The 25435-nt window shown below is 38.9% G+C and overlaps 1 protein-coding gene across 2 annotated transcripts in view; it reads right to left on the bottom strand.

Moving 5' to 3' along the window:
* The window catches only part of BBOX1 (gamma-butyrobetaine hydroxylase 1), a 268381-nt gene that overhangs the window by 18628 nt on the left and 224318 nt on the right, over positions 1-25435 (bottom strand). For both annotated transcript variants that reach the window (XM_053720388.1, XM_053720389.1), the window contains exon 6: positions 19059-19255. In XM_053720388.1, the coding sequence (XP_053576363.1) occupies positions 19059-19255 (197 nt within the window). The remainder of the gene's footprint in view (positions 1-19058; positions 19256-25435) is intronic.

Genomic DNA, 25435 nt, shown 5'->3' with positions numbered 1-25435 from the left:
GGATATACTGACCACTTCCGTGTCACTTTACAGTAGTATAGGGACCATAAACTACAATCAAATAACCCAAAAATGTCTAAGAAAAGAAAAGTTGAAGCAGAGGGAAGGCAATTTCAGCAGAGATGGGAAAGTGAATACACGTTTGTGATTAATGGAGACAAGCCGGTATGTCTTATTTGCTATGAGGCAGTGGCAGTGATGAAGGAATACAATTGAATGCAGTGACAATAATTTATGATAATAAAGAGTGGACACATAGTCCTAGATACAACCGGCCCTTTGAGGGTGACCAAACTGCTGATGCGGCCCCCGATGAATTTGAGTTTGACACCCCTGCTCTAATGCTCTCCGACCTGGTGAGATTCTATAAGATACCTTGTCAGTATTATGAGGCTGCTCAGTGATGGTTTTTAAGGCAATTTTTATCTTGAAAACTGTGTGTCTGATTAAGGAGAGTTCACTAATATTCTTTATGTGAAGGTTTACAACACAATGCTCAGTAAAATAAGATGATAATTTCTCTCTACGCCGGTGAGTTTTTCAGAATCGGGCCCTAAGTAATTGGTATACAGACAAAGATAAGAGAAAGAAACATTTGTGTATAGAAAGTGATTAAATAATTAGATTTGATTTCCCTGCAAGCTCAGCCCATCTTAGAGTCAGATAGTGGAGCACTAATAGTTATGTGCGAGCGAAAATGGATTTATCATGGGTGTTTGTGCATGTCGGGTTTACTGCTCGTATTACAAGTTGAAAGTAATCGCTATCGCTTGAGTGCAATCGCAATTTACACTAGAATGATTACCGCATACTCATAGCTCTGGTTAATTTCAATATAGTTTTAAATAGTCAGTTTGATATATCTGTTAAAAGATCAGGATACAATCATGTTTTCCCAATGACCAGAATCTTTTTATGATAATGAGCATAAAACTCAACTCCTGTGTGCCATCTTTAGAGTAAAATCTGAACAACAGTTATTTTACAAATGTAGGGCTCATTTCCATTGAGCCACCATTGGGTTTTCGTGAGGTTGTAAAATGAAAAAATAATAGCAGCCGAAAATCTCAAATTTACACCAGGTGGTTTCCATTTAAAGCGCAAAAACTGTCAGAAACTGTTGATAATATCACAAACATTACAGCTGTTCAACCTAGTGTACAAAGAGGAAAAAATAGCTTTTTGAGGCTACTTTTTAATTTAGATATTAAAGTTTTTAAACAATGCAAGTGTTTCATTTTATAGATTTATTGTTATGTGTAAACGTTATTGCTGGCCCAGGTATAGGACCTGTTGGAGTTTGGTTCCTATTTAGATATCAATAAGTATTTTATAAAATATAATCAAGCACATATCGCCATCATTCCAAATAGGCCTATACCTAGTGAAGCGCTACATATATCAATACATTTAAATATTTAATAAAACAAAGAAAAAAATGTTTTTTCATTAAGTAAAACATTTTTCATGTAATTTGTTAATGAATTCAACGCATCTTTGTTTTTGTTTCTCTCTAGAGTTGATTACAGATAAGCAAAGCAGACGTTAAACTTAGCAATGTTTGTAGTGCAAGGTCGGGTTACCATAGCAATGAACTTGTTATGGCGGGATTTTCGATAAAACCAACGTCGGATGGAATCATTAATACAGCGTTAACGTACACCTACACGCAATTTGCAAAATAATTAAATGGAAACCTGATACTAAAATGGAGCCGTAAACTACTTTCAGCTGTCGGCTTGTATGGTAGAATATGACTCAATTTTTAATGGCTCAATGGAAATGAGCCCTTACATGGCATACCTCTGTATTCATTATGCCAGCCAAAACCAACTGTCTTTACTTTAGGGCAGAGTTCTTAAAACTTTTGTTCACCTGGGCCCCTTTTTTACATTGGAAAATGTTTTGTGACTCCCCCATTATTATAATATAGTCTAAAACAAACCTCTTGTCTGATGGGGATACAATTATTTCATTTATATACATCAAGATATCACACAAGTGAGGGCATTATTAGCTCAAATGAGTACATTCAACAATTATAGCTATTACTAATCACTAACTCCATGTACCTTTTACATAGGCTTCTCCCCCTGTGTGTGGCAATGAGCAATGTCATGCATTTAAAGAGGTACAAATTTAGCTTTATGTCTACCTCAAATTAAATAAAATACGTAAAAAAAAGTTACTCACTCGTGCACAAACGCAAACACTCGCTTACTCTTACAAACACACTCACACTCATACATATACACACATACAAATACACTCACATACACACATACAAACACACTTACTTACTCATACATGCACACACTTACATACTTGCAACACACACACACACTCATACACTTACTCATACATACACACACTCTCATACACACACTCATATATACATACATACACACACATACAAACTCACTCACATACTTGCAACATACACACTCGCATATATACACACATATAATTACAAACACACAATCACATACTTGCAACATATACGCAAATACACACACACACACTCATATACTTACCATACATATCTACACACTCACATACTTGCAACACACACTCTCATACACATACACACACTCATACATACATACACACGTAAAAAAAAGTTACTTACTCCTGCACAAACGCAAACACTTGCTTACTCTTACAAACACACTCACTCACATACACTCATACATATACACACATACTAACACACTCACAAACACACTCACTCACATACTTGCAACACACACACATATACTTACTCATACATACACACACACTTACATACTTGCAACACATACATACATACACACACACTCTCATACACATACACACACTCATATATACATACATACACATACATACAAACTCACTCACATACTTGCAACATACACACTCATACTTACTCATACATATACAAACACACAATCACATACTTGCAACATACACACAAATACACACACTTATATACTTACTCATACATATACACACACTCACATACTTGCAACACACACTCTCATACACATACACACACTCATACATACATACACAAACTCACTCACATACTTGAAACATACACACTCTCATATATACACACACATACTTACTCATACATACACACACAAACACACAATCACATACATGCAACACACACACATATACATTTACTCATACATACACACATACAAACACACACACAAACACACTTATGTACTTTCAACACACACATATACAGTTACTCATACATATACACACACAAACACACTCACTCACATACTTGCAACACACACATTCACTTACTCATATACACACACACATACAAACACACTTACATACTTGCAAAACACACACATACACACATATACACTTACTCATACATACACAAACACACTCACTCACATACACTCATACATATACACACATACAAACACATAGCTGCAACACACACACTCATACACTTACTCATTCATATACACACATACAAACAACACACACATACTCACAGTAAATTTAGCAAAACTTGTAAGGACCTCCAGAAACATTTAAGGGGCCACCAGAGATCCCAACCCCCAGTTTAAGAAGCACTGCTTAAAGTCTTGACACAAATCAGATGTCACATGAACACTTATTTAGCTTTAATAACCTAAGTAAATAGGGACTACTCCCTTAATCCTCAGATATGTTTAAATTTTCTCTGATGAATCAGTTGCTTTACATCTTCTCTGACTTGCAGTTGCAAACATCTATATTAGCCCTCCAGGCTGTCATAAGGGAATCAAAGGAAACTTTTACCAGGGTTAAAAAGAATCTCTTGAAAAAGACACTTTAAAATATATATGCACAGAATATGACTGTAAATTGTGTTTTAATATGAATCCATATAAAAAGCAGATGTAATGGGTAAGACTTAGACATGAAAGGACAGAAAACCCAATTTTTTTCTTTCTTGATTCAGATAGAGCATGCAATTTTAAGCAACTTTCTAATTTACTCCTATTATCAATTTTTTGTCGTTCTCTTGCTATCTTTATTTAAAAAGCAGGAATTTGATGCATAGGAGCCGGCCCATTTTTAGTTGAGAACCTGGGTTATGCTTGCTTATTGGTGAGTAAATGTAAGCATGGATGCAAGCTCTATCCATGGTGCTGAACCTAAAATGGGCTGGCTGCTAAGATTTACATTCCTGCTTTTAAAATAAAGATAGCAAGAGAACAAAGAAAATTTGATAATAGGAGTAAATTAGAAAGTTGCTTAAAATGTAATGCTCTATCTGAATCATGAATGAAAAAAAATTGAGTTCAGTGTCCCTTTAAAAGCTAAATAAATGCTAGAGAGAATTATGTATTTTAAAGAAAATTTGCCTTGGAATAATTTGCAGATGTGTTTTTTTAAAGTTAGATTTGTTATTTAAATATTAGAAAAAATAACTGTAGTTTTATAAAATAAATGAGCTGTGAATTTGTTGCTATTCCGCAAAGGATAGCAAAAGTACAAAGAAAATTTCATAATGGAAGTGGATTGGATTTTTTTTTTAATTACATTCTCTGTTTAAATCAAGACAGTTTCATTTTGACTTTCACGTCCCTTTAAACTTTTTGGGCCAGATTACAAGTGGAGTGCTATTTAACGCTCCCGATCGAGTGTTAGCTGCGCTAGAAGTAAAAAAATTTGCGCGCGTCAGGTGGCCCTTATATTACAAATTGTATTACAAGTTTTTGCTAACCCGAAGTGCGTAAAAAGCCAAACTTAGAATATTGTGCGTGTGATAACCTATTCCCCCTTAGAAGTCAATGGAGCAAAAAACCCCACTCTTGTGCTAACCCGATCACATATTCTCAATTGCGTCAACCTGACATGAAAAACAGAATTTATGTTTACCTGATAAATTGCTTTCTCCAACGGTGTGTCCGGTCCACGGCGTCATCCTTACTTGTGGGATATTCTCCTCCCCAACAGGAAATGGCAAAGAGCCCAGCAAAGCTGGTCACATGATCCCTCCTAGGCTCCGCCTACCCCAGTCATTCGACCGACGTTAAGGAGGAATATTTGCATAGGAGAAACCATATGGTACCGTGGTGACTGTAGTTAAAGAAAATAAAATATCAGACCTGATTAAAAAAACCAGGGCGGGCCGTGGACCGGACACACCGTTGGAGAAAGCAATTTATCAGGTAAACATAAATTCTGTTTTCTCCAACATAGGTGTGTCCGGTCCACGGCGTCATCCTTACTTGTGGGAACCAATACCAAAGCTTTAGGACACGGATGAAGGGAGGGAGCAAATCAGGTCACCTAAATGGAAGGCACCACGGCTTGCAAAACCTTTCTCCCAAAAATAGCCTCGGAAGAAGCAAAAGTATCAAACTTGTAAAATTTGGTAAAAGTGTGCAGTGAAGACCAAGTCGCTGCCCTACATATCTGATCAACAGAAGCCTCGTTCTTGAAGGCCCATGTGGAAGCCACAGCCCTAGTGGAATGAGCTGTGATTCTTACGGGAGGCTGCCGTCCGGCAGTCTCGTAAGCCAATCTGATGATGCTTTTAATCCAAAAAGAGAGAGAGGTAGAAGTTGCTTTTTGACCTCTCCTTTTACCGGAATAAACAACAAACAAGGAAGATGTTTGTCTAAAATCCTTTGTAGCATCTAAATAGAATTTTAGAGCGCGAACAACATCCAAATTGTGCAACAAACGTTCCTTCTTTGAAACTGGTTTCGGACACAGAGAAGGTACGATAATCTCCTGGTTAATGTTTTTGTTAGAAACAACTTTCGGAAGAAAACCAGGTTTAGTACGCAAAACCACCTTATCTGCATGGAACACCAGATAAGGAGGAGAACACTGCAGAGCAGATAATTCTGAAACTCTTCTAGCAGAAGAAATTGCAACCAAAAACAAAACTTTCCAAGATAATAATTTAATATCAACGGAATGCAAGGGTTCAAACGGAACCCCCTGAAGAACTGAAAGAACTAAATTGAGACTCCAAGGAGGAGTCAAAGGTTTGTAAACAGGCTTGATTCTAACCAGAGCCTGAACAAAGGCTTGAATATCTGGCACAGCTGCCAGCTTTTTGTGAAGTAACACCGACAAGGCGGAAATCTGTCCCTTCAGGGAACTTGCAGATAATCCTTTTTCCAATCCTTCTTGAAGGAAGGATAGAATCCTAGGAATCTTAACCTTGTCCCAAGGGAATCCTTTAGATTCACACCAACAGATATATTTTTTCCAAATCTTGTGGTAAATCTTTCTAGTTACAGGCTTTCTGGCCTGAACAAGAGTATCGATAACAGAATCTGAGAATCCTCGCTTCGATAAAATCAAGCGTTCAATCTCCAAGCAGTCAGCTGGAGTGAAACCAGATTCGGATGTTCGAACGGACCCTGAACAAGAAGGTCTCGTCTCAAAGGTAGCTTCCAAGGTGGAGCCGATGACATATTCACCAGATCTGCATACCAAGTCCTGCGTGGCCACGCAGGAGCTATCAAGATCACCGACGCCCTCTCCTGATTGATCCTGGCTACCAGCCTGGGGATGAGAGGAAACGGCGGGAACACATAAGCTAGTTTGAAGGTCCAAGGTGCTACTAGTGCATCCACTAGAGCCGCCTTGGGATCCCTGGATCTGGACCCGTAGCAAGGAACTTTGAAGTTCTGACGAGAGGCCATTAGATCCATGTCTGGAATGCCCCACAGCTGAGTGACTTGGGCAAAGATTTCCGGATGGAGTTCCCACTCCCCCGGATGCAATGTCTGACGACTCAGAAAATCCGCTTCCCAATTTTCCACTCCTGGGATGTGGATAGCAGACAGGTGGCAGGAGTGAGACTCCGCCCATAGAATGATTTTGGTCACTTCTTCCATCGCTAGGGAACTCCTTGTTCCCCCCTGATGGTTGATGTACGCAACAGTCGTCATGTTGTCTGATTGAAACCGTATGAACTTGGTCCTCGCTAGCTGAGGCCAAGCCTTGAGAGCATTGAATATCGCTCTCAGTTCCAGAATATTTATCGGTAGAAGAGATTCTTCCCGAGACCAAAGACCCTGAGCTTTCAGGGATCCCCAGACCGCGCCCCAGCCCATCAGACTGGCGTCGGTCGTGACAATGACCCACTCTGGTCTGCGGAATGTCATCCCTTGTGACAGGTTGTCCAGGGACAGCCACCAACGGAGTGAGTCTCTGGTCCTCTGATTTACTTGTATCTTTGGAGACAAGTCTGTATAGTCCCCATTCCACTGACTGAGCATGCACAGTTGTAATGGTCTTAGATGAATGCGCGCAAAAGGAACTATGTCCATTGCCGCTACCATCAACCCGATCACTTCCATGCACTGAGCTATGGAAGGAAGAGGAACGGAATGAAGTATCCGACAAGAGTCTAGAAGTTTTGTTTTTCTGGCCTCTGTTAGAAAAATCCTCATTTCTAAGGAGTCTATAATTGTTCCCAAGAAGGGAACCCTTGTTGACGGGGATAGAGAACTCTTTTCCACGTTCACTTTCCAGCCGTGAGATCTGAGAAAGGCCAGGACGATGTCCGTGTGAGCCTTTGCTTGAGGAAGGGACGACGCTTGAATCAGAATGTCGTCCAGGTAAGGTACTACTGCAATGCCCCTTGGTCTTAGCACCGCTAGAAGGGACCCTAGTACCTTTGTGAAAATCCTTGGAGCAGTGGCTAATCCGAAAGGAAGCGCCACGAACTGGTAATGTTTGTCCAGGAATGCGAACCTTAGGAACCGATGATGTTCCTTGTGGATAGGAATATGTAGATACGCATCCTTTAAATCCACCGTGGTCATGAATTGACCTTCCTGGATGGAAGGAAGAATAGTTCGAATGGTTTCCATCTTGAACGATGGAACCTTGAGAAACTTGTTTAAGATCTTGAGATCTAAGATTGGTCTGAACGTTCCCTCTTTTTTGGGAACTATGAACAGATTGGAGTAGAACCCCATCCCTTGTTCTCTTAATGGAACAGGATGAATCACTCCCATTTTTAACAGGTCTTCTACACAATGTAAGAACGCCTGTCTTTTTATGTGGTCTGAAGACAACTGAGACCTGTGGAACCTCCCCCTTGGGGGAAGTCCCTTGAATTCCAGAAGATAACCCTGGGAGACTATTTCTAGCGCCCAAGGATCCAGAACATCTCTTGCCCAAGCCTGAGCGAAGAGAGAGAGTCTGCCCCCCACCAGATCCGGTCCCGGATCGGGGGCCAATATTTCATGCTGTCTTGGTAGCAGTGGCAGGTTTCTTGGCCTGCTTTCCCTTGTTCCAGCCTTGCATTGGTCTCCAAGCTGGCTTGGCTTGAGAAGTATTACCCTCTTGCTTAGAGGACGTAGCACTTTGGGCTGGTCCGTTTTTACGAAAGGGACGAAAATTAGGTCTATTTTTTGCCTTGAAAGGCCGATCCTGAGGAAGGGCGTGGCCCTTACCCCCAGTGATATCAGAGATAATCTCTTTCAAGTCAGGGCCAAACAGCGTTTTCCCCTTGAAAGGAATGTTTAGTAGCTTGTTCTTGGAAGACGCATCAGCCGACCAAGATTTCAACCAAAGCGCTCTGCGCGCCACAATAGCAAACCCAGAATTCTTAGCCGCTAACCTAGCCAATTGCAAAGTGGCGTCTAGGGTGAAAGAATTAGCCAATTTGAGAGCATTGATTCTGTCCATAATCTCCTCATAAGGAGGAGAATCACTATCGAGCGCCTTTATCAGTTCATCAAACCAGAAACATGCGGCTGTAGTGACAGGGACAATGCATGAAATTGGTTGTAGAAGGTAACCCTGCTGAACAAACATCTTTTTAAGCAAACCTTCTAATTTTTTATCCATAGGATCTTTGAAAGCACAACTATCCTCTATGGGTATAGTGGTGCGTTTGTTTAAAGTAGAAACCGCTCCCTCGACCTTGGGGACTGTCTGCCATAAGTCTTTTCTGGGGTCGATCATAGGAAACAATTTTTTAAATATGGGGGGAGGGACGAAAGGAATACCGGGCCTTTCCCATTCTTTATTAACAATGTCCGCCACCCGCTTGGGTATAGGAAAAGCTTCTGGGAGCCCCGGCACCTCTAGGAACTTGTCCATTTTACATAGTTTCTCTGGGATGACCAACTTTTCACAATCATCCAGAGTGGATAATACCTCCTTAAGCAAAATGCGGAGATGTTCCAACTTAAATTTAAATGCAATCACATCAGGTTCAGCCTGTTGAGAAATGTTCCCTGAATCAGTAATTTCTCCCTCAGACAAAACCTCCCTGGCCCCCTCAGATTGGGTTAGGGGCCCTTCAGAGATATTAATATCAGCGTCGTCATGCTCTTCAGTAACTAAAACAGAGCAGCCACGCTTACGCTGACAAGGGTTCATTTTGGCTAAAATGTTTTTGACAGAATTATCCATTACAGCCGTTAATTGTTGCATAGTAAGGAGTATTGGCGCGCTAGATGTACTAGGGGCCTCCTGAGTGGGCAAGACTCGTGTAGACGAAGGAGGGAATGATGCAGTACCATGCTTACTCCCCTCACTTGAGGAATCATCTTGGGCATCATTGTCATTATCACATAAATCACATTTATTTAAATGAATAGGAATTCTGGCTTCCCCACATTCAGAACACAGTCTATCTGGTAGTTCAGACATGTTAAACAGGCATAAACTTGATAAGAAAGTACAAAAAACGTTTTAAAATAAAACCGTTACTGTCACTTTAAATTTTAAACTGAACACACTTTGTTACTGCAATTGCGAAAAAACATGAAGGAATTGTTCAAAATTCACCAAATTTTCACCACAGTGTCTTAAAGCCTTAAAAGTATTGCACACCAAATTTGGAAGCTTTAACCCTTAAAATAACGGAACCGGAGCCGTTTTAAAACTTTAACCCCTTTACAGTCCCTGGTATCTGCTTTGCTGAGACCCAACCAAACCCAAAGGGGAATACGATACCAAATGACGCCTTCAGAAAGTCTTTTCTAAGTATCAGAGCTCCTCTCACATGCGACTGCATGCCATGCCTCTCAAAAACAAGTGCGCCACACCGGCGCGAAAATGAGGCTCTGCTTATGCTTTGGGAAAGCCCCTAAGAAATAAGGTGTCTAATACAGTGCCTGCCGATATTATTATATCAAAATACCCAGATAAAATGATTCCTCAAGGCTAAATATGTGTTAATAATGAATCGATTTAGCCCAGAAAAGTCTAAAGTCTTAATAAGCCCTTGTGAAGCCCTTATTTACGATCGTAATAAACATGGCTTACCGGATCCCATAGGGAAAATGACAGCTTCCAGCATTACATCGTCTTGTTAGAATGTGTCATACCTCAAGCAGCAAGAGACTGCACACTGTTCCCCCAACTGAAGTTAATTGCTCTCAACAGTCCTGTGTGGAACAGCCATGGATTTTAGTTACGGTTGCTAAAATCATTTTCCTCATACAAACAGAAATCTTCATCTCTTTTCTGTTTCTGAGTAAATAGTACATACCAGCACTATTTCAAAATAACAAACTCTTGATTGAATAATAAAAACTACAGTTAAACACTAAAAAACTCTAAGCCATCTCCGTGGAGATGTTGCCTGTACAACGGCAAAGAGAATGACTGGGGTAGGCGGAGCCTAGGAGGGATCATGTGACCAGCTTTGCTGGGCTCTTTGCCATTTCCTGTTGGGGAGGAGAATATCCCACAAGTAAGGATGACGCCGTGGACCGGACACACCTATGTTGGAGAAATATGAAAATTTCACATTACAATGTTCTTCACATAAATACACATATATGATGTTTTTGGGTACAATATATATCTATACCTATATACATAATTATATATGGGTATAGATATATACAGCTATATATATATATATATATATATATATATATATATATATATAGGGATATCTATTTAGAAATACTTAGTACATATTCTGCAATGTGCAGAACATTGGAATGTTAAATATTTACAGTACATATATAGTGAAAACCTTTACCAAAGGGACAGTCAACACCAGAATGTTTGTTGTTTAAAAAGATAGATAATCTCATAATTACCCATTCCACAGTTTTGCATAACCAACACAGACGTTTTACCCCTGTAATTACCTTGTATCTAAGCCTCTGCAAACTGCCCCCTTATTTCAGTTCTTTTGAAAGACTTGCATTTTAGCCAATCAGTGCTCACTCTTTGGTAAATTCACGTGCTCAATGTTATCTATATGAAACACATGAACTAACGCCCTCTAGTGGTGAAAAACTGTCAAAAATGCATTTTGATTAGAGGCGGCCTTCAAGGTCTAATAAATTAGCATATGAACCTCCTAGGTTTAGCTTTCAACTAAGAATACCAAGAGAACAAAGCAAAATTGGTGATAAAAGTAAATTGGAAAGATGTTAAATTTACATGCCCCATTTGAATCATGAAAGGTTTTTTTTGGACTTGACCGTCCCTTTAAATATGAATAATATGCTTTTAAATGTTTTCATCTATTTAACTGCAAAGGACTCCAATGCACTTATATATGTCTATATATGTGTACATATATATTTATATGTGTATATATGTCTGTAAATACATATATTTACACATATAAATGCATCTGTACACGCACACACGCACACACACACACACATATAAGTCCATATAATGAAGGGCACTCTCAGGTTTTTTTAGAAGCAAATAAGTATTGATTTATTGATAGTGTCAAAAAAACATGGTCATTGACCATGTTCTTTTGACACTATCAATAAATCAATACTTATTTGCTTCTAAAAAAAACGGAGAGTGCCCTTCATTATATGGATTTACATACTTTCTTTGCTTCAAGGATTGCACCCAGGTCACGGATACACCTCCTAGGTTGGAGTGCTGGGCCACTGGCTATTTAACAGTATATATATATCTAGTCACATGAGAAGGTAAGAGAAGGTAAAGCACTCCAGGCAAAAGTTGTAACAAGGCTTGGTCCACCTGTGGTGCCCAGGGTACACTCCAAAGTATAATATAGTATCAAAGGAAGAAGGCACTCACTGGGTCTTTTCCGTTAAAATTGTTATTTTGACGGAAAAGACCCAGCGAGTGCCTTCTTCCTTTGATGCTATATATATGTGTGTGTGTATGTATAAATAAATAAATAGAGAAAGAAACCCACAAGGCAACCTACATAGTGCAGATCTATTTAATAAATTAGACAATATATATTAAAAACATTAAAACAACACCCTGCAGGGTGTGTACTCATAAGAGTTACCCCCAAACAATATAAAGGTCTGTAAAAGCTTGTAAACTCAAAGTTCCGATAAGTGGCACAACCAGATTCTGGGCTAAGTAACTGAGGCGTCCGTGACAAACAAAACTGAGGCGTCCATGTGTTTAACAAAACTTTTGGCGTTCCAAAACTTTACAACTCAGTCACCAGCCCACAATCTGGTTATGCCATTGGGAGAGGAGAGACATTGCTGACTAACTAGTAAGCGAATAACAGCAACTCACCTCCGTCTACAGTATTGTTACTGCTGGGCTTTTGAAGTAAAAACACGTATCGGAACTCTGAGTTTACAAGCTTTTACAGACCTCATATTGTTTGGGGGTAACTCTTGTGCAGGGTGTTGTTTTATGTTTTTTAATATATAGGGCTCCATGTACTAAGCAGTCAGCGAGCTACCCGCAACAAATCTTGCATCAAAACTCGCAAACTGATATGTACAAAGTCGTCAACTATGTTCAAACTCGCATCTTTAAAATTGCGAGCGTACTTATCCGCCAAACCTCGCTACCTCTCCATTTTTCACTGTAATTAGACACATTTGACCACCAACTCGCCAAAAACGAATGTACTAAAAAATCTATTTGTCCGCTTGCTACAATTTCCGCTCCCACCTCGTTATTTTTGCCTCGCCACCTTTTAGGTGGCGGGCAAGGTACAAAACAATAGGAAAGTCAATCTAGACGCCAGTCTAAACATATATAAAAGGCAGTAATATCAGCATTGTACTTACAGCATAACTGGCGTCTAATTTGTCTCTCATTTCCATGTACATAAATTGTGCCCAATTTGTCGACTGTAATTAAAGAGTAATCTATATTTTAAATTTGTATTGTATAGTTGTCAATCTTTATAATTATTTTTTTATTAATATTTATATATTATCAGATCCAGATGAAGCCATATCCAAATTGTAAATAAATATTACAAAAATAACACTCTGTAATCACTCTTCAAAAATTTTGAACAATAATAAAGTTGTTTAGATAAGTTGAACTTTTATAGGAGCAAAATTCTATTCCCGCGACTACTATGATGTTCGTGACACCTTGCATGTCACGTGTTAATAATTGGCCAGACAATTCAACTGAAAGTTAAATACATCAGCTTAGTCGCGGCGAGCGAGGCGTCAAATTTATCAATAATCCGCCACTGCTCGCGGCGGGCTAGATTTGTCTATTTATTGGGGGATTATTAGTACATAGCGACAGCGGACACCATTTCGCCCGCGGCGAGTAACGGCGAGTTTATCCGCGTCTACAATGACGGATGAATTGACGGCTTAGTACATGGAGCCCATATTGTCTAATTTATTAAATAGATCTGCAGTATGTAGGTTGCCTTGTGTGCTTTTTTTCTCTTTGCTTGTATCACAGATTTCTACCCTGCTCAAAGGCTATTCATAAGTGGGATCATTTATATTCTATATTGCGCTCTAACTGATATTGTATATAATATATTATTTATATGTGTATAAATCATTAGTAGTGATATATTCAATTGTATTGAGAATATTTTGGTTGTGTGTGTGCACAGTTCATTTAGTGTTTTGGAAAACACATTTTTATATATATATATATATATATATATATATATATATATATATATTCATATACATATTTAGACATGTATATGTATGTATGTCAATAATTAAGCCCTTTTGCATGCCTTTATATTTGCTAACACCTGAAACTTCTAGCTCTTATAACTTTTTTATGCAATTTTTTTTAATAATTTGTATTAGTTTGTATTTAGTATGCTGTGCAATATGTTTTTAATGTGTTGTTTTTGTTTCACAAAACTGTTAACCTGACCTCTGAGGAGGCGGTAATCATTCTAGCATAAATCGCAATTGAGCTCAAGTGATTGCCATTACTTTCAACTTGTAAAATGAGCGCAAACACCCACGATAAACGTATCGATTGAGTGTAACTGTTAGCGCTCCACTCATAATCTAACCCTTTATGGGGAATTAAATTTTGATTATCATGCCCCCTTTAAAGTAATTTATTTTGTTGCATCTACAGAAAGGCATTATTTTAGAGACATTCATAGTATCCCTCTAATAATGGCCCTTTAATGTAAAGTTGCATATCCCTCACGGATGCAGATGATTACAATGGGAATTATAAGCAGCAACAGCAACCAGGGAGTTTTGGCTGAAGGGGAGAGGGATTTACTATTTCCTTTACTGTTTGAACTAGATGATGAAGGGATTCCTCATCCAAAAGAGTAGAGGTCATTCTTTTAAGTAAGGAGGCTTCTTACCCCACTAGGATCAAGGTCCTCACTGTGGAAAACTGCTAACTCCTACTCGCTGGACACCAGATATATTTTCAGTTGAAGGTGATTAGGCTCCTCAACTTTAATTAGAGGGCAATAAGACCTCCTACTCACTGGACACTAGATATATTTTTAGTGGAAGGTGGGTAGGCTCCTCAACTTAAATTAGAGGGCAATAAGACCTCCTACTCACTGGGAACCAGATATATTTTCAGTGGAAGGTAGGTAGGCTCCTCAAGCTTTAATTAGAGGGCAATAAGACCTCCTACTCACTGGACACTAGATATATTTTCAGTGGAAGGTGGGTAGGCTTCTCAACTTTAATTAGAGGGCAATAAGACCTCCTACTCACTGGGAACCAGATATATTTTCAGTGGAAGGTAGGTAGGCTCCTCAAGCTTTAATTAGAGGGCAATAAGACCTCCTACTCACTGGACACTAGATATATTTTCAGTGGAAGGTGGGTAGGCTTCTCAACTTTAATTAGAGGGCAATAAGACCTCCTACTCACTGGGAACCAGAGATATTTTCAGTGGAAGGTGGTAAGGCTCCTCAAGCTTTACTTAGAGGGCAATAAGAACTCCTACTCACTTAACACTAGACATATTTTCAGGGGATGGTAAGTAGGCTCCTCAAGTTTAGTTAGGGGCAATAAGACCTCCTACTCACTAAACAGCAGAGATATTTTCAGTGGAAGGTGGTTAGGCTTCTCAAGCTTTACTTAGGAGACAATAAGACCTTCTACTCACTAGAAACCAGAGATATATTAAGCAGAGGTTGATCATTTGAAAGAGGGGAATTCCTTCTTTTGAATGCAGTTTGAAACCCTTCTAATATGGCAGTTATCGCGGTGGTCATGGTAATAACCTTAACAAACAAAGAATCGTGAATGGGGATTGTTTAGCGGAGGTGGGCTCTTTTATAGGCCCTACCATATCTATTTAAACACAATAGATCTTATGACCTTGACACTGGTATATTATTGCAACAACAAAAAAATAACAATCAGATGGCTATTTTATTTTATATTATAAGATAATATGGACTCCAATAGGTCCCCTATCACCTATGTTTTATAAATAATATTTTTATGATTACACATTTTATTTGTACTCATTGTTTGCATACACTGCAAGATTGTGCAAAGTGACAAAGTTAAATGTTTTCATTTAACATTTTTAACCCTTCTTTCTGTTATTTTTTATTTTTGTAAAAAAAAAAAAAAGATAAAGAATGCTAAATTTTTTCTATTTCGGCAAGTTAAACTGATGCCAAATTTGGAACTGTAAGACATTTTGCTGGTGTTTAAGACATTTGCTATAAACCAGCGGTCGCCAACCAGTGGTCCACAAGAAAATGTTGGTGGTCCGTGACACCATAAAGCAGGAATTAATCTCCTCTGATGGTTTCACCCCTGTCGCGCTGCAACTCCCTACAGTGCCTGGCTGGACATTAGTGAAAACTGACAGAGGAGGAGTTAAATTAAAATCTCCCTACGCATGTTGCATAGTACTGCACAACTTGCGTAGCTAGATTGTATTTTTAACTCCTACCGCCTGGCACACTGCTCAGAGGAAGACGCTTCCATTCTAAAGCCAGAATAGGTTGGTATAGTCTTGGCTTGAAATAGTAAAATTAAAGTATATAAAAAAAGAAAATCTTTAAAAAAAATTCTCTCTTATATTTCATTTATTTTCTTCCCTTTACCTGTCTCTTTGTAGTAGTTTTCCTAATTCCTTGAGATGGACTTACATCACCGTTTGTCTTCATTCCCTCCATCTTCTTTTTTTTTTTTTTTTTTAATTAAATATTAATTATTTTTCATTCTAATAATGTTCCCGTGCACAAAGCCATTCCCCCTGAATTCTAGTAATTGCCATCCAGCAGATCGGCCATATCCCACCAGTATTGTAGTAATTGCCGGTAACATCAGTCTTGGTTTGCTCACATCCATATTGAGAGCTTTCTGATATAAACTTAATTTATGACTCCAATGTCTGACCATGATCATAAGTAGTTATGAATAATTCCTAACTGGGGAGGTAACTTGGAAGTCTTGTGGTCCTTTTAAACAGAATTCTTTTGTTCCCACTTTCTGCCTCTCTGTTTCCAGCTCAAAAGTTGGCATTCACCCTTCATCTGTCATTTGGAAGTATTCTCTCAGTTCTGTCATTCACTTAGTTAATTCCAAAAAATAATTCTTAAAAATGTGTAAATATATACATAACGTAAACTTATCTATGGTCATACTAGTTATGTACAGTATGTGTGTATGTGTATATATATATATATATATATATATATATATATATATATATACAAAACACGGAAGGGAACTGCACTCTCATACCGGACCGGGTACACATCCCATGACCCTGCAACATGCTCAGCCCTGGGTGCCACTGGCACTCACAGGAAGCTGTGCTGTCCCCAGAGCCACAAGCAGTTAACCCCAGACAGGTCTGGGTGCAAGAACCATAGGGAAAATTACAAAACAAATTAATACAACACACAGAGAAAACCCAGCACTCACTTACAAGCTCTCAGCTAAGATTTAAAAGCAAAAATGGAAAGGTTAGTCACCGCATCTGGCCAAATGGGACAAGCTCAGGTACCACGTCAAGGTCCTCTCCAATACCTGAGACCCTAAAACAGCCACACAATGCAAGCTTTCAAATCCAAACAAACTGAAAACAAGGGAAGGGTGCACAGGAATATGTAACCACCCTAGACATATACAAAACACGGAAGGGAACTGCACTCTCATACCGGACCGGGTACACATCCCATGACCCTGCAACATGCTCAGCCCTGGGTGCCACTGGCACTCACAGGAAGCTGTGCTGTCCCCAGAGCCACAAGCAGTTAACCCCAGACAAGTCTGGGTGCAAGAACCATAGGGAAAATTACAAAACAAATTAATACAACACACAGAGAAAACCCAGCACTCACTTACAAGCTCTCAGCTAAGATTTAAAAGCAAAAATGGAAAGGTTAGTCACCGCATCTGGCCAAATGGGACAAGCTCATGTACCACGTCAAGGTCCTCTCCAATACCTGAGACCCTAAAACAGCCACACAATGCAAGCTTTCAAATCCAAACAAACTGAAAACAAGGGAAGGGTGCACAGGAATATGTAACCACCCTAGACATATACAAAACACGGAAGGGAACTGCACTCTCATACCGGACCGGGTACACATCCCATGACCCTGCAACATGCTCAGCCCTGGGTGCCACTGGCACTCACAGGAAGCTGTGCTGTCCCCAGAGCCACAAGCAGTTAACCCCAGACAGGTCTGGGTGCAAGAACCATAGGGAAAATTACAAAACAAATTAATACAACACACAGAGAAAACCCAGCACTCACTTACAAGCTCTCAGCTAATATATATATATATATATACACACACATTATAGATGTTTGTACCTTTTTAAAAAAGTTCATGTTAGTTGTCCACGGGATTCAAAATTGTGAGTTTAGTGGTATCTGAGGTCAGAAAGGTTGACGACCCCTGCTATAGACAATGGCCAATTTTCATTATGGAGCTTTTAATGATTCATTGAGTATTTCTGCAAAAGTTATTATCTAAAAGTGTCTGATCTACTGACAAAACTCATATGATTTTTGTGACCAACTAAGAAAATAAAAAAGTTGAAGAAAACAACCTAAATAGATTCAGCACAGGGGTGTTAAAAGGTTCAGCAGTGAACCGCAAGTAATTTCAAACTATTTGTCCACCGTATACCCATAGAGATATGACTGCAGTTTATATGTGTATAAACTTATAAACAGTATCTTAGATATTACATCTTGGAGGAAGGTTAACATACATTAAATGCAGAGTCTACACCAGAATTGTTATTGTATAAAATATAGATAATGCCTTTACTACACATTACTCAGCTTTGCACAACCAACAATGCTATATTAATATACTTTATAATATTTAAACCTCTAAATTTCTGCCTGTTTCTAAGCCACTACATACAGACACTTACTACTAATTTATGTGGGCCATATAGATAACAATGTGCTCTCTCCCATGCATTTGTGCATGACACTGCACTAATTGGCTAAAATGCAAGTCCATATATAATAAATAAATAGCCATGTGATAAGGGGGCTGTCAGAAGAGGCTTATATACAATGTAATCACAGAGGTAAAAAGTATATTAATATATCTACGTTCGCTGTGCAAAACCAAGGAATGGGTAATAAAGTGATTACCTTTTTAAACAATAACAATTTTGGAGTTGACTGTCCCTTTAAGATCAAACATTTTATTATTAGGTAGGCACAGTGCTTCTTCACACTTTTCCCAAAATGTAAAAAGAGATTTTTTTTCCCCAGAATTCTTTACATTAAAAGATGTATAAGCATCTGCTTTTTACACCTTTAGCTTTTGTGATACACTTTTTCTTCCACCAGGTGGCAGTCATTTCCTATTTCTTTTAGTAATAAGGCAGAAAAAAAGAGCAAACAATAAGTAACGCTATATCCAGACGTTTTGTACTCACTCTATAATTCGTTGCTTGGACTGCAGAGCAAAGTCACAATAATCCACTCCAGTGTCTGTGAAGTCAACCTGAGTAGATGTGAGAACATCGAATGCTTCAGGGTTCTGCTCACGGAGCTTGTGACACACATGAAAGCCATCTACCACTTCACTCTCACCTCCGGATTCAGCTTGCTTTAAGCAGTGAAGGAATTGCACCTGTTGGATGGAACCTATAAGGTTATGTCCATGTAAATGCACAAAAAACAGACAATTACAAATACTGACTGATTACAAATACAAATGACTCAAATTCCCACTAAAATGTTTAAAGGGCCATAATATTGAATAAAATAACATGATCTGATTCGCTAGAGCATGTACTGTTAACATGAGTGACGCCCCTCAAATGGGTTAAACACATAGGGGCCGATTTATTAAGCTGTCAATGCAGCTGTTTTAGCGTGAGTCTTCAGGCCCACCGGAAACATAAGTTAAGAAGCAGTGGTCGTAAGACCGCTGCTTCTTAACTCGTCTGCCACTACAGAGGTGGCGGATAGCAATTATCCCGATCGTATACAATCAGGATGATTGACATCTCCTGCTATCGGCCGATTGGCAGCAAATGTGCAGGAGCGGCATTGCACAATCATTTCACACTAAATGCTTGTGCAATGACAAATGCCGACAGCGTATGCAGTCGTCATTTATCAATGTGGGGAGGACATGATACGCTACAGCGGATTATGTCTGCCCGCACATTGATAAATCGGCCCCATAAAGTCCTGCATGGGAGCCGCAGAGCACTGCTAGATCCCAGAGGAAACTGCTGGTTATCCAATCAGCAGCACAAGTGGCACTGCTGGATTTTGAGACTACTATTGCTGATTGGGTCAGCAGCAGTTTCCTCTCTAGACCAGCTGTGCTAGACCAGTATTTTAACTATGGGCCAGAATACAATGGTAGCGCTAATTAAGGCTCCTGTTCAAGCATTAATTTCATTAGAAGTAAGCTTTTTGCACTCTTCGTGTTGCATTCGTATTACTAGTTGAAAGTAAACTGTTTTCACTTGCAACTAACCCGATGAGCGCAAAAAGCCGAACTTCCAATATCACATAAAGCCGATGGCATATTCTTATGTGCGCTAACCCAAAATGAAAATAAAAATGATTTCACATTCTTCTGCACATAACAGAATATGTTCTAACTAATCAATATTTCTACATATATCTGATGGTATTTTGGTACAATATATATATCTGTATCTATATATAAATACATGATTATATATAGGTATAGATATATACAGATAAATATATGAATATCTATTTAGAAATACTTAGAACATAATCTGCTATGTGCAGAACATTGAAATGTCAAATATTTACAGTAAATACAAAGTTAAAACCTTTATTAAAAATGAATATGGCATAAATATGTTTTTACCTCCTTAACTTCAAAGGTTTCCAATGCACTTATATATATATATGTCTATATATGTGTACATATGTATTTATGTTTAAATGTGTATATATGTCTGTAAATACAACCCTTAATCTGCCCCCCCCAACACCGCCGCCATCTACATTAAATTTATTAACACCTAATCTCCCGCCCCCAACGTCGCTGCCGCTATATTAAATTTATTAACCCCTAAACCTAAGTCTAACCCTAACCGAACACCCCCTATCTTAAATATAATTTAAATTAATCTAAATAAATATTCCTATCATGAACTAAATTATTCCTATTTAAAACTAAATACTTACCTATAAAATAAACCCTAAGCTAGCTACAATATAACTAAAAGTTACATTGTATCTAGTTTAGGATTTATTTTTATTTTACAGGCAACTTTGTATTTATTTTAACTAGGTACAATAGTTATTAAATAGTTATTAACTATTTAATAACTTCCTAGCTAAAATAAATACAAATATACCTGTAAAATTAAACCTAACCGAAGTTACAATAACACCTAACACTACACTATAATTAAATTAATTCCCTAAATTAATATAAACTAACTACAATTAAATAAAATTAAATAAAATTAACTAAAGTACAAAAAACAAACAAACACTAAATTACAGAAAATAATAAAATAATTACAAGAATTTTAAACTAAAAACACCTAATCTAATCCCCCTAATAAAATAAAAAAGCCCCCCAAAATAATAAAAAAACCCTACCCTATACTAAATTACAAATAGCCCTTAAAAAGGCTTTTTGCGGGGCATTGCCCCAAAGTAATCAGCTCTTTTACCTGTAAAAAAATACAATACCCCCCCAACATTTACAACCCACAACCCACACACTCAACCTTGCTCTAAAACCCACCCAAGCCCCCCTTAATAAAACCTAACACTACCCCCTTGAAGATCACCCTACCTTGAGACGTCTTCACCCAACCGGGCAGAAGTGGTCCTCCAGACGGTCCGAAGTCTTCATCCTATCCGGGCAGAAGATGTCCTCCAAATGGCTAGAAGTCTTCATCCAGGCGGCATCTTCTATCTTCATCCATTCGGAGCGGGTCCATATTCAATTCCTTTAAATGAAGTCATCCAAGATGGTGTCCCTTGAATTCCGATTGGCTGAATTCTATCAGCCAATCGGAATTAAGGTTGGAAAAATCCTATTGGCTGATGCAATCAGTCAATAGGATTGAGCTTGCATTCTATTGGCTGTTGTAATCAGCCAATAGAATGCGAGCTCAATCCTATTGGCTGATTGGATCAGCCAATAGGATTGAACTTCAATCCTATTGGCTGATTGCATCAGCCAATAGGATTTTTCCTACCTTAATTCCGATTGGCTGATAGAATTCTATCAGCCAATCGAAATCCAAGGGACGCCATCTTGGATGACGTCATTTAAAGGAATATTCATTCGTCGGGTAGTCGTCACCCTGAAAGGATGCTCCGCGTCGGCTGGCTTGAAGATGGACCCGCTCCGCTCCGGATGGATGAAGATAGAAGATGCCGCCTGGATGAAGACTTCTGGCCACCTGGAGGACCTCTTCTGCCCGGATAGGATGAAGACTTCGGACCGTCTGGAGGACCACTTCTGCCCGGTTGGGTGAAGATGTCTCAAGGTAGGGTGATCTTAAAGGGGTTAGTGTTAGGTTTTATTAAGGGGGGATTGGGTGGGTTTTAGAGTAGGGTTGGGTGTGTGGGTGGTGGGTTTTACTATTGGGGGGGGATATTGTATTTTTTTTTTTTACAGGTAAAAGAGCTGATTACTTTGGGGCAATGCCCCACAAAAGGCCCTTTAAGGGCTATTTGTAATTCAGTATAGGGTAGGGATTTTTATTATTTTGGGGGGCTTTTTTATTTTATTAGGGGGATTAGATTAGGTGTAATTAGTTTAAAAATCTTGTAATTATTTTATTATTTTCTGTAATTCAGTGTTTGTTTTTTTGTACTTTAGTTAATTTTATTTAATTGTATTTAATTGTAATTAATTTATTTTAATTTAGGGAATTAGTTTAATTATAGAGTAGTGTTAGGTGTAATTGTAACTTAGGTTAGGTTTTATTTTGCAGTTACTTTTGTATTTATTTTAACTAGGTATTTATTAAATAGTTAATAATAGTTAAAATAAATACAAAGTTGCCTGTAAAATAAAAATAAACCCTGATATAGCTACAATGTAACTATTAGTTATATTGTAGCTAGCTTAGGGTTTATTTTATAGGTAAGTATTTATTCTTAAATAGGTATAATTTATTTCATGATAGGAATATTTATTTAGATTATTTTAAATTATATTTAAAGGGACAGTCTAGTCCAAAAAAAACTTTCATGATTCAGATAGGGCATGTAATTTTAAACAATTTTCCAATTTACTTTTATCACCAATTTTTCTTTGTTCTCTTGGTATTCTTAGTTGGAAGCTTAATCTAGGAGGTTCATATGATATTTTCTTAGACCTTGAAGGCCGCCTCTTAAGAATGCATTTTAACAGGTTTTTCACCACTAGAGGGTGTTAGTTCATGTTTTTCATATAGATAACACTGTGCTCATGCACGTGAAGTTACCTGGGAGCCATCACTGATTGGCTAAACTGCAAGTCTGTCAAAAGAACTGAAATAAAGGGGCATTTTGCAGAGGCTTAGCTACAAGATAATCACAGAGGTAAAAAATATATAAATATAACTGTGTTGTTTATTCAAAACTGGAGAATGGGTAAAAACATAATTTATGCTTACCTGATAAATTCCTTTCTTCTGTTGTGTGATCAGTCCACGGGTCATCATTACTTCTGGGATATAACTCCTCCCCAACAGGAAATGCAAGAGGATTCACCCAGCAGAGCTGCATATAGCTCCTCCCCTCTACGTCACTCCCAGTCATTCGACCAAGAATCAACGAGAAAGGAGAAACCAAGGGTGAAGTGGTGACTGGAGTATAATTTAAAAGATATTTACCTGCCTTAAAACAGGGCGGGCCGTGGACTGATCACACAACAGAAGAAAGGAATTTATCAGGTAAGCATAAATTATGTTTTCTTCTGTTATGTGTGATCAGTCCACGGGTCATCATTACTTCTGGGATACCAATACCAAAGCAAAAGTACACGGATGACGGGAGGGATAGGCAGGCTCATTATACAGAAGGAACCACTGCCTGAAGAACCTTTCTCCCAAAAATAGCCTCCGAAGAAGCAAAAGTGTCAAATTTGTAAAATTTGGAAAAAGTATGAAGCGAAGACCAAGTTGCAGCCTTGCAAATCTGTTCAACAGAGGCCTCATTCTTAAAGGCCCAAGTGGAAGCTACAGCTCTAGTGGAATGAGCTGTAATTCTTTCAGGAGGCTGCTGTCCAGCAGTCTCATAGGCTAAACGTATTATGCTACGAAGCCAAAAAGAGAGAGAGGTAGCAGAAGCTTTTTGACCTCTCCTCTGTCCAGAATAAACGACAAACAGGGAAGAAGTTTGGCGAAAATCTTTAGTTGCCTGCAAGTAGAACTTGAGGGCACGAACTACATCCAGATTGTGTAGAAGACGTTCCTTCTTTGAAGAAGGATTTGGACACAAGGATGGAACAACAATCTCTTGATTGATATTCCTGTTAGTGACTACCTTAGGTAAGAACCCAGGTTTAGTACGCAGAACTACCTTGTCTGAGTGAAAGATCAGATAAGGAGAATCACAATGTAAGGCTGATAACTCAGAGACTCTTCGAGCCGAGGAAATAGCCATTAAAAACAGAACTTTCCAAGATAACAATTTTATATCAATGGAATGAAGGGGTTCAAACGGAACACCCTGTAAAACGTTAAGAACTAAGTTTAAACTCCATGGCGGAGCAACAGCTTTAAACACAGGCTTGATCCTAGCTAAAGCCTGACAAAAGGCCTGGACGTCTGGATTTTCTGACAGACGCCTGTGTAACAAGATGGACAGAGCTGAGATCTGTCCCTTTAATGAGCTAGCCGATAAACCCTTTTCTAAACCTTCTTGTAGAAAGGACATTATCCTAGGAATCCTAACCTTACTCCAGGAGTAACCTTTGGATTCGCACCAGTATAGGTATTTACGCCATATCTTATGGTAAATCCTTCTGGTAACAGGCTTCCTAGCCTGTATCAGGGTATCAATAACCGACTCAGAAAAACCACGTTTTGATAAAATCAAGCGTTCAATTTCCAAGCAGTCAGCTTCAGAGAAGTTAGATTTTGATGTTTGAATGGACCCTGTATCAGAAGGTCCTGTCTTAGAGGTAGAGACCAAGGCGGACAGGATGACATGTCCACTAGATCTGCATACCAAGTCCTGCGTGGCCATGCAGGCGCTATTAGAATCACTGATGCTCTCTCCTGTTTGATTTTGGCAATCAATCGAGGAAGCAGCGGGAAGGGTGGAAACACATAAGCCATCCCGAAGTTCCAAGGTGCTGTCAAAGCATCTATCAGAACCGCTCCCGGATCCCTGGATCTGGACCCGTAGTGAGGAAGTTTGGCGTTCTGGCGAGACGCCATGAGATCTATCTCTGGTTTGCCCCAACGTCGAAGTATTTGGGCAAAGACCTCCGGATGAAGTTCCCACTCCCCCGGATGAAAAGTCTGGCGACTCAAGAAATCCGCCTCCCAGTTCTCCACTCCCGGGATGTGGATTGCTGACAGGTGGCAAGAGTGAGACTCTGCCCAGCGAATTATCTTTGATACTTCCATCATTGCTAGGGAGCTTCTTGTCCCTCCTTGATGGTTGATGTAAGCTACAGTCGTGATGTTGTCCGACTGAAACCTGATGAACCCCCGAGTTTTTAACTGGGGCCAAGCCAGAAGGGCATGGAGAACTGCTCTCAATTCCAGAATGTTTATTGGCAGGAGACTTTCCTCCTGATTCCATTGTCCCTGAGCCTTCAGAGAATTCCAGACAGCGCCCCAACCTAGTAGGC

Source organism: Bombina bombina, chromosome 7 (genome assembly GCF_027579735.1).
Source record: "Bombina bombina isolate aBomBom1 chromosome 7, aBomBom1.pri, whole genome shotgun sequence".
NCBI classification, from domain to species: Eukaryota; Metazoa; Chordata; class Amphibia; order Anura; family Bombinatoridae; genus Bombina; species Bombina bombina.
Note: the sequence above shows the minus strand (reverse complement) of the source record. Positions and strands in the feature narration are given on the sequence as shown.